This window comes from Xyrauchen texanus, chromosome 38 (assembly GCF_025860055.1).
Source record: "Xyrauchen texanus isolate HMW12.3.18 chromosome 38, RBS_HiC_50CHRs, whole genome shotgun sequence".
Lineage (NCBI taxonomy): Eukaryota > Metazoa > Chordata > Actinopteri > Cypriniformes > Catostomidae > Xyrauchen > Xyrauchen texanus.
The window spans coordinates 14,192,431-14,203,541 of record NC_068313.1 but is presented as its reverse complement, the minus strand read 5'-3'; the positions used below and the strand labels follow the sequence as shown (position 1 = coordinate 14,203,541).

General features: G+C 42.7%; 1 protein-coding gene across 1 annotated transcript; it reads right to left on the bottom strand.

Moving 5' to 3' along the window:
• Window positions 1–8,453: 8,453 nt before the first annotated feature.
• On the bottom strand, window positions 8,454–10,521 carry LOC127631733 (mRNA decay activator protein ZFP36L2-like). Its single transcript, XM_052110012.1, has 2 exons — window positions 10,394–10,521; window positions 8,454–10,245 (listed from the first exon to the last, which is right to left on the bottom strand). Exons 1-2 carry the CDS (start codon window positions 10,424–10,426, stop codon window positions 9,304–9,306), a joined length of 975 nt encoding a protein of 324 aa, XP_051965972.1. The 5' UTR covers window positions 10,427–10,521; the 3' UTR covers window positions 8,454–9,303.
• Between the last annotated feature and the right edge of the window lie 590 nt (window positions 10,522–11,111).

The following is an 11,111-nucleotide window of genomic DNA, read 5'->3' as shown; positions in this document are numbered from 1 at the left end:
GCATAAATATAATATAAATATAACAAAACGTGAAGTGCTGTGAATACTTTCCATATGCACTGTATGTATTGCTCCAAGCAGCTTTTAGGATGGAAGAGGTGATCAAATGTTGCTAAGATATATTTGTTAAGCTTGCTTTCCCTCTATTCCACTATTACTGTAGTGTATGTATATATACACTCACCTAAAGGATTATTAGGAACACCTGTTCAATTTCTCATTAATGCAATTATCTAATCAACCAATCACATGGCAGTTGCTTCAATGCATTTAGGGGTGTGGTCCTGGTCAAGACAATCTCCTGAACTCCAAACTGAATGTCAGAATGGGAAAGAAAGGTGATTTAAGCAATTTTGAGCGTGGCATGGTTGTTGGTGCCAGACGGGCCGGTCTGAGTATTTCACAATCTGCTCAGTTACTGGGATTTTCACGCACAACCATTTCTAGGGTTTACAAAGAATGGTGTGAAAAGGGAAAAACATCCAGTATGCGACAGTCCTGTGGGCGAAAATGCCTTGTTGATGCTAGAGGTCAGAGGAGAATGGGCCGACTGATTCAAGCTGATAGAAGAGCAACTAATCCAAGATGGTGGCGCGGTAGCACGCAGCGGCCACTCCGGATCCACAATGGTGCTATTTTTGTTAAAAAAGCCCGACTTTTGCAACACATGGACATCGGAGCAACCAGTGTTCGTGTCTACCATCGCCAGACACTACTCAAATATAAGACTCATGCAAAAACCAAGCTGCATGATGACCTGCAGGAGGCGCTACGCGTACTCGGCTTGCTGCGGAGACCAGGCCTCCAGCCCTCGGCGTCGCCTGATGCCGGTGGCGGGGAGAGGGCGTCGTGAGCGGTGTCGCGAGCGAAGCGCGGAAAGAGGCGGGGGTCCATGCTAGGCTAAAAACAAACCCTAGCCGGCCGGCTCTCCCGTCTATCCTGCTCTCAAATGTTTGCTCCCTGGACAATAAACTGGACTATATCCGACTTCAGCAGGCTACGCAGCGTGAGTTTAGAGACTGCTGCGTCTTTGTTTTCACGGAGACGTGGCTCAGCGACAGAGTTCGGATGCCGCCATTCAGCTAGACGGGCTCGCCTCGTTTCGTGCCGACAGAAATACAGCTCTCTGCGGTAAGACTCGCGGTGGTGGCTTGTGTGTTTACATCAACACGGAATGGTGCAAGAACTCTATGCTAGTCTCTAGTTACTGTTCATCGCTGTTGGAGCTTGTGACTGTTAGATGCAGACCTTTTTATCTACCACGGGAATTCACCACTGTTTGCATAACCGGGTTTACATTCCCCCAGCGCTAACGCTAAGGAAGCGCTCTGTGAACTGTATGGGGCTATGAGCGAACTGCAGAACGCTCAACCCGACCGGACTGTTTATTGTCGCGGAGATTTCAACCATGCAAATCTCAAGACAGTGCTCCCTAAATTCCATCAGTATGTGGACTTTGCAACGAGAGGCGAGCGGCTTGATCTTGTTTACACAAACATCCCAGGCGCGTGCGGGCGGAGCCCCACCCCCACCTCGGCTACTCAGACCACATCTCTGTTATGTTAATTCCAGCATACAGACCGCTCGTCAGATGCACAAAACCGCTTCAGAAGCAGGTGAAAACCTGGCCAGCAGGAGCCATCTCTGCTCTTCAGGACTGTTTTGAGTGTACTGACTGGCACATGTTCAGGAGGCTGCAACATATGGCGATTCTACCAACTTGGAGGAATACACAGCATCAGTGACCAGCAACATCAGCAAGTGCATTGATGATGTCACTTTCTCAAGACCATCACCACATGCTCCAACCAGAAGCCGTGGATGACTGCGGAGGTGCGCACGCTGCTGAGGTCCGAGACTCCGCCTTCAGAGCAGGCGATAAGGCAGCCCTAAGAACAGCCAGGGCCAAACTGTCACGGGCAATCAGAGAGGCAAAGCGCGCTACGCCCAGAGAATCCACAGTCACTTCCAGGATAAGCGGTGACACGCGGCGCATGTGGCAGGGCATCCAGGCCATCACCAACTACAGGACAACATCAGTTGCCTGTGACAAAGATGCCTCCCTTCCAGATGCGCTGAACGACTTCTACGCTCGGTTTGAAGTGCAGAACGGCGTGATGGCGAGGAAGTCCACCCCTCCTCCCAACGACCAGGTGCTCTGTCTTACCACGGCAGATGTGAGGAAAACTCTACGTAGAGTCAACCCACGGAAGGCTGCTGGACCAGACAACATTCCTGGCAGAGTGCTCAGAGGATGTGCAGACCAGCTAGCAGATGTTCTTACCGACATCTTCAACATCTCTCTGAGCAGCGCCGTCGTTCCAACGTGCTTCAAGGTCACCACCATCATCCCCATGCCAAAGAAGTCTTCAGTGTCCTGCCTCAACGACTACCGTCCCGTCGCACATACACCCATCATCATGAAGTGCTTCGAGAGGCTCGTCATGAGGCAGATTAAGACCCAGCTGCCCCCCTCACTAGACCCACTGCAGTTTGCGTATCGTTCAAACCGTTCAACGGACGATGCCATCACCACAACCCTCCATCTGGCCCTCACCCACCTAGAAAATAAGGACTCATACGTTCGAATGCTGTTCATAGATTTCAGCTCAGCATTCAACACAATCATTCCCCAGCACCTGATTGGAAAGCTGAACCTGCTGGGCCTGGACACCTCCCTCTGCAACTGGATCCTGGACTTCCTGACTGGGAGACCTCAGTCAGTCCGGATCGGGAACAGCATCTCCACCACCACCACACTGGAGCCCCAGTGTGTGTCAGCTGCTCTGCGATCACGTGCAGCAATGCACAGTCAATCCAGTCATGAGCTGCAGGCCATCAGCAGAGAGGAGGTGCATTGGCTGACGAACTGGTGTACAGCCAACAACCTGTCCCTGAATGTCGACAAAACAAAAGAGATGGTTGTTGACTTTAGGAGAGCACAAGGTGAACACACTCCGCTGAACATCGACGGCTCCTCTGTGGAGATCGTCAAGAGCACCAAATTTCTTGGTGTTCACCTGGCGGAGAACCTCACCTGGTCCCTCAACACCAGCTCTATCACCAAGAAAGCCCAGCAGCGTCTCTACTTTCTTCGAAGGCTGAGTTAAGCACATCTCCCAACCCCCATCCTCACTACATTCTATAGAGGGACTATTGGGAGCATCCTGAGCAGCTGCATCACTGCCTGGTTTGGGACTTGCACCGTTTCGGACCGCATTTACAAAAAACACTGTATCCGCAAAGCAACCAGCATTGTGGACGACCCCACACACCCCTCACACAAACTCTTTACCCTCCTCCCGTCTGGCAAGAGGTACCGAAGCATTCGGGCCCTCACGGCCAGACTGTGTAACAGCTTCTTCCCCCAAGCCATCAGACTCCTCAATACTCAGATACTGGTTTGACACACACGTGTCCTGAGTTGCACTTTAATAACTGTCACTTTATAACTGTCTGCTACCTCAATAACTGCTATGTGCATAGAACATTATCTCATAGTATGTTATGTTTACATTTTTAGAAACTGTCATCATTTTGCACTACTGAGTACTGGTCGGCGCTGCACAGTCTATTGTCCTGTTCATTGTCAGTAATTTGTTGTACTGTCCTGTACTTTTTGCACATGTTTGCACGTGCACTTTATATAGGTATATATAGGTAGTTTATATAGGTATTTTATTTCGTTGTGTTGTCTCATGTGGTCCTATGTTGGTCCTTTGTTGTTTTTATGTAGCACCATGGTCCTGGAGGAACGTTGTCTCGTTTTGCTGTGTACTGTACTAACTGTATATGGTTGAAACGACAATAAAAACCACTTGACTTGACTTATAACTTTGCCTGAAATAACCACTCGTTACAACCGAGGTATGCAGCAAAGCATTTGTGAAGCCACAACACGCACAACCTTGAGGCGGATGGGCTACAACAGCAGAAGACCCCACCGGGTACCACTCATCTCCACTACAAATAGGAAAAAGAGGCTACAATTTGCAAGAGCTCACCAAAATTGGACAGTTGAAGACTGGAAAAATGTTGCCTGGTCTGAGGAGTCTCGATTTCTGTTGAGACATTCAGATGGTAGAGTCAGAATTTGGCGTAAACAGAATGAGAACATGGATCCATCATGCCTTGTTACCACTGTGCAGGCTGGTGGTGGTGGTCTAATGGTGTGGGGGATGTTTTCTTGGCACACTTTAGGCCCCTTAGTGCCAATTGGGCATTGTTTAAATGCCACGGCCTACCTGAGCATTGTTTCTGACCATGTCCATCCCTTTATGGCCACCATGTACCCATCCTCTGATGGCTACTTCCAGCAGGATAATGCACCATGTCACAAAGCTCGAATCATTTCAAATTGGTTTCTTGAACATGACAATGAGTTCACTGTCCTAAAATGGCCCCCACAGTCACCAGATCTCAACCCAATAGAGCATCTTTGGGATGTGGTGGAACGGGAGCTTCGTGCCCTGGATGTGCATCCCACAAATCTCCATCAACTGCAAGATGCTATCCTATCAATATGGGCCAACATTTCTAAAGAATGCTTTCAGCACATTGTTGAATCAATGCCACGTAGAATTAAGGCAGTTCTGAAGGCGAAAGGGGGTCAAACACAGTATTAGTATGGTGTTCCTAATAATCCTTTAGGTGAGTGTATATATATATATATATATATATACACACACTGGCCAAAAGTTTTGAATAATGTCCTGATTTTGCCGTTTCAGAAGGAAATCGGTTCTTTAATTCACCAAAGTGGGATTCAGCTGATCACAAAGTGTAGTCAAGTCATTACTGATGTAAAAAACAGCACCATCACTATTTGAAAAAAGTCATTTTTGATCAAATCTAGACAGACCCCATTTCCAGCAGCCATCATGCCAGCACCTTATCTTTGAGTAATTATGCTAAATTGCAAATTTTGTACTAGAAAATCACTTGTCATATCAAAGACTGCTGAAAGCTATTTGGTTCGTTAAATGAAGCTTAACATAGTCTTTTTGTTTGTTTTTAAGTTGCCAAAAGTATGCAATAAACTGGCATGTGTTAAGGTCAATCTTAGGTCAAAAATGGGAAAAAACAGCTTTCTCTAGAAACTCGTCAGTCAAACATTTTTTTGAGGAATGAAGGCTGTACAATGCTTGAAATGCTTGAAAGCTAAAAAAACTGAAGATTTCATACAAAGGTGTATAGTATAGTCTTCAAAGTCAAAGGACAACTGGCTCTAACAAGGACAGAAAGAGATGTGAAAGGCCAGATGTACAACTAAACAAGAGGATAAGTACATCAGAGTCTCTAGTTTGAGAAATAGACACCTCACATGTCCTCAGCTAGAGGTGGGTAGAGTAGCCAAAAAATATACTACTACTACTGCACTTAAAGTACAACTACTTAAAAAAATACTCAAGAAGTAAAAGTACTAACATAAATAATTACTTGAGTAAGAAAGTATCCAATTAAATTAGTACTCAAGTAGTGAGAAATGTGTTACTTTCACAAATGACATAATGGTCGTTAACTCCCCTATATTCCATTACACAATACACATTGAAAATGTATTACAGAATTAGTATTATTAATGGAAATTCTGTCATCATTCACCATCCAAACCTGAATTCCTTTCTTTCTTCCATGCAACACAATAAGGAGATATGTATGAGTCACTATTTACTTTTTTTGAATTATTTTTTGACTCTAACATTCTGTCTATTTTGTGTTCCATATAATACAAAGGGTCACAAGGGTTTGGAACAACATGGGGGTAGGGAAATGATGACATAAATTATGGCTAACTATCTATTTAAAGGGATAGTTCACCCAAAAATGAAAATTCCCTCATCATTTACTCACCCTCATACCATCCCATATATGCATGATGTCCTTTCTTCTGCAGAACACAAAATTAAGATTTTTAGAAGAATATTTGAGCTCTGTAGGCCAAAATTTTGATGCTCCAAAAAGCACACGTAATCAGCATAAAGTAATCCATAAGAATCCAGTAGTTAAATCCATATTCAGAAGTGATATAATAAGTGTGGGTGAGAAACAGATTAACATTTGTCATTTCTCAGGGGGCAATACGCAGAGAAATATGTGAATCACAAGAAGTCTGTGAAGGTGATCTGTTTCTCTGCTTCTCATCCACACCTATCACAATCACATCACCTCTGAAGATACTGATTTTACCACTTGAGTCTTAGGGATTACTTTTATGTGGACTTAATTGTGATTTTTGTTTAGCTTTAAAATGAAAATCTTCATTTGAGTTCAGCAGATGACAGAAAGTCATACAGAGTAAATAATGAGAATTAAAATTTTTGGTAAACTATCCCTTTAAGGGCTCTTGTCAGGTCTGGATGAATTTGTCAATAAGAAGAAAGGTTTGGAAACACTTCTAATAATTATTACGGTGAAAACGTAAAAATGTCCCACAAGGATATTATACATAATGCTGAAATATAAACCAAAGCAAGATTAAGCTTTATTAATGCCTACTTTCGCTATTTCATAGCTTTTAAAGTCTTGATTCGTGGATTCTTATTTCACAGTAGTTACAGTGTTCAGTGTTGAAAGAATTTAGATCATTATATCTGTACAGCAGTACCGCCGCTTTCTAAATGCAGAGTCCACAGCCTGCGTAGGGCACCAACCCCAGTCGCGAAACACTTGCTGTGTCTGAAACCGCCCCATCCACTATATTGCGCACTATTTCGGGTGTCTGACATTTTGTAGGAGTGTCTGAATTCTGAGTGAGCCACTCATTCCCTACTTTTGTTAACTCATTCTTACCCACAATGCACTCTTATGTGACAAATTAAAAACAGTTAAACAGTGCTGAGCAAAGAAAATGTTTCACTTTGAAGAGTTTGGTGCTGTAACGTAACACAGGAACATCGCCCATTGTGAAGAAATAAAAGTAAAAAATGTACATTTAAATTTACTTGAGTGAGAGTAAAAAGCACCCAGTTTTAAAACCTCCCTATAAGTACAATTTTTCTCTCTCCAAAAAGTTACTCAAGTAAATGTAATGGAGTAAATGTAGTGTGTTAGTACCCACCTGACAGCTTCACTGAATTCTACCGGCTCAACATCAGTTTCATGTACAACAGTAAAGAGAAGTCTCAGGGGTGCAGGCCTTATAGGAAGAATTGCAAAGAAAAAGCCACTTTTGAAACAGAAAAAAAAAAGAAAATGTTAGAGTGGGCAAAGAAACATAGACATTGGACAACAGATAATTGGAAAAGAGTGTTACGGATCTTAACTCCATTGAGCTTTTGTGGGATCAGAAGGTGTGTGAGAAGTGCCCGACAAGACAGCCACATCTATGGCAAGTGCTACAGGAAGTGTGGGGTGAAATGTCACCTGAGTATCTGGACAAACTGACAACTAGAATGCCAAAGATCTGCAAAGATGTCATTGCTGCACGTGGAGGATGTTTTGATGAGATTTTTTTCAAATTGTAATAGTCATTTTGTTATTAATGTCCTGACTATACATTGTGATCAGTTGAATGCCACTTCGGTGGATAAAAGTACCAATTTCTTTCCATAAGAGCAAAATCTGTACATTATTCCAAACTTTTGGCCACCATTTTATATATATTTAAAAAAAAAAACAGCACTGATTCAAATAATTTTGCACTGTATATTGTGATGCATTGTATCATACTTCTCCTGGTAAATAAACAGGTTAGAGAGACTGTGGTCAGTTAAACATTAAGAGTTATAAAGTCAAGAGGTTGCTTAACATAACTAACCTCATGCATGAGTTTTGGTTACACAAACGTATAGCAAACAGTCCAACACTAATGTTATGGGTTCCATTACATATCTGCACATTTCCCATTACTTTCATAAGCTTCAAGACAAGGAGGAAAATAAATGACAGAATGAATATAGTACATATAGTTTGTGATACCATTTTATCCTTAGCTTCATGGTGTGCTAAATGTAACTTTCAAGACAAGGACACAGGAAGTGACAATGCATAGGATGTAATGCTTGGCACTTTTTGCATGTTTTTGTAATTGCTGATCAGATCTTTTGCACTCTGTTAAATTGGCCCACTCATCTAGACGTCAACAGTGTGACTTGCAACAGAGTGCAGCGATTATAATCTCTAAAAAAAAATGTAAAATAATAAAAAAAATGAATTAAAAAATTATATTTGCCATATGGGTAGTTGTCTGGGAGAAGCAGACTGAGTCAGACCTCAATGTTGTTGTGTGAAATCCTCTGTGTGTGTCAGATATGATCTTAATCCAGGTCCTAATGTTTACAAAACAGTATTTTTCTGTTATGTGTGGAACACTTGTGGCATGCAAAGTAAATATGATCATATAGTTGTGATTTGGTGGTATTGTGTGTTTGATATAACATTGTGAAGTTCACAGTACCACATGTTGAATGCACACAACATAAAGAAAGCAAACAGAACAACTGCATCAATTGTTTTTTCACAATTTGCATTTATTTTGTTTAATTGAAAATGTTTTCCCCATCATTTTGTGTCAACATCTTACATTTTCTAAGACTGTGACACATGTTGATAAATAAGTAAAAATACATTGTTATAACTTCAATAAATACTTAATAAATATATTAGTTACGTCTATACAATTACAAAAAAAAAAAAAAAAAAAAAAAACACATGGCAAAACGTCTTAAAAAATTGCGATCTACTCTACAGAAATACTGTACTGTTACAGTCCCTGATGAAAGACAAGTTTCCTTAAGTAAGGACACAAGCAGGGTTGTCAAAACATTACACAACTTGACAGGTCTTGTCCAAAATTAATATATAGTTTTGGGTTCGTTTCTTAGGTTTCTTGTACAAAACAGGTACTTAGCATCATAATGCTTTGGTTACAATGTTACATGGAAACATTCTCCCAGTATAGATTTGTAAAGTGCATTTCTTTGTGAGTAAATGTATGGTCATTTTCTCAAGTTTATCACATTGCTGGTTGATATATACTCGCTATATATTTGTTTCCATTTATATTATCAAGATATAAAATGGTTGTGTGGACACAAGCTCTGCTCATGCCACAATGATATTTTTAAGGCACTTGTCTGTTAATGCTTCCTGCCAACAAAGCAAATGGAAGACAATCACAGAACATACACACAAAAATACACCGTTATAAAAATTGGCCTACTTAGCTTTGGAGGGCAGCTTGGTATCAACATAATCTCCTTTAGCAAGTACATAATCATTTAACAGAATTAAGACTCGTAGCACGTAATTTTGAAGGATTTTGATTGGAAAGGAATCATGGAAAAGTCTTTCGGATGAGTTTTAGTCGGAGACAGACATCCGCGCGAACACAGACAGCCGCTTCCCGCTCAAACTGTCGAATGTGGGAGACTCGGAGCCGCTCGAGCTACCGGTGCTGCTGTAACTTTCGCGGTCTGACAGCGAATCTTCTGAGGGAAAGCGCTGCAGTTTGTCCGCCACGAAACTTTTTTTCCGTTCTTCCTTCATCTGGACGTTATTTCCGTGGCCACAGACACACCGTGACTTAGGCTCTGTCGTGTAGGGCGTGCTGCTATGGTTTTCTCCGCTTAAGTAACGTCCGAAGGGGAACATTTCACGGGAAGAGTCGGTGAAGACAGGGGATAAGATGTCAGCCGGGGGCGGGGAGACCGAGGACGCGCGGGTAAAGCTCAGGGGATCGTATAAACTCGGCGGAGAGCTACTGCGAGGTCTGGAGAAACCGGCGAAGCTGACACTTTGACGGAGACGCGGGTGCTGGTCGCCAGGAGCATTCACCCCCGCCAGAGGGCTTCTCTCCTCGTGAATGAAGTGACAGCGGGGTCCGTAGGGACAGTATCCAAATTGGTAAAAAGTGCGACATTCCTGAGTTTTGTATTTCGGGTGGCGGTGAAGACCTCGCAGTTCACCCTCGCCGTGCGCAAACTGACATTTGTTGCCGTATTTGCAGCTGCCGTGTTCCTGAAAGCTTCGGCACAATTCGGTCTTGAATCGGTTTGAGGGAAGAGGTTCAAATCCAGGTGGTGGGGGGACGCTGTGGGGCTTCATCTTGAGACAGCTGTCAGTCAGACTCATGGATCGGTCTGGTTTGAAGGGATACTGGGGTTTCCTCAGCGCTTTGTCGCACCAGCTGTCCCCGGACCAGCCGATGACCTCGTCGGAGAGCTGCTCCGAGCTGATGCTCTTCGGTGGGAATGGACGGGAAATGCGAGTGAACGAGTCATCTAAACCCAAGTTGATCAGATTCTGTAAACGAATCAAAACAGCACACTTCAGTTGGCTTGCGTCTAATATCTAGAGCATGACAATTCTGCCACGTAAATGGGATCAGAGTTCCCAGGATAAAAGCAAAACAACACTTTGACGCGCTCATGTGAAAAGTTATTGAACTTACCCTTATGAGACTCTCGCCCAGCGTATCGGACATAGTGAAGTGTTGATGGGCGCACAAGAATATTATTGTCAGATCTGATGAAGTCCCGCTGATAGCGTTGCGCTTGTTTTCAAGAAAGCTATTGCCTTTATAGCGAAGAATCAAGGCGGGGCGATATTCCCGTATGTGCCGCTCCCACCCATGGTCGACGTTGACTCGTAAAGCACGGAGTATTTTTAACCAGCGGCAAAAAAAAAAAAAAAACACACAGTTTCACCGACAGGCAAAACAAGAGGGTAGTGTGATTAATTTACAGTAACCTGTCGCGATAACGTTTCCAATGACATACAGGACCACGTTTAGTTAAGAACGATACTGTTTATGTTTTCCAGGATGTGTTGTCAAATTACTGTGTGACAAAATACCCATTAAAAAGTGAACCCATTAATGAGCATGCAATTACAACTGTATGAAAGAAATATGAACACTTTACATTTAAATGAAATGTGCAGTTGTGTATATTCATGGTGCATATAGTTTGTGTGATTTAGTCTTATTGTAACAGTGTAAGCAAATTACATTTGAATGGTTTCGTTTTGAGGTATCAGCCTGAATCATGTTTTTTATAAAGGCTCTACTTCTGCCACTTGTGGCCATGATGTTAACTAGTCTTTGTGAAAGAAAAAAAGTAATATTATGTCTTGTTATTGTAATTAATGAAATGTGAAAACAAGATACA

Excerpts from the sequence above, each read along its gene's own strand:
- LOC127631733 (XM_052110012.1), bottom strand. The coding sequence starts at position 10,426 with ATGTCCGATACGCTGGGCGAGAGTCTCATAAGG. Across the intron at positions 10,246-10,393 it reads TGGGCGAGAGTCTCATAAGG|AATCTGATCAACTTGGGTTT; the intron begins GTAAGTTCAATA and ends ATTCGTTTACAG.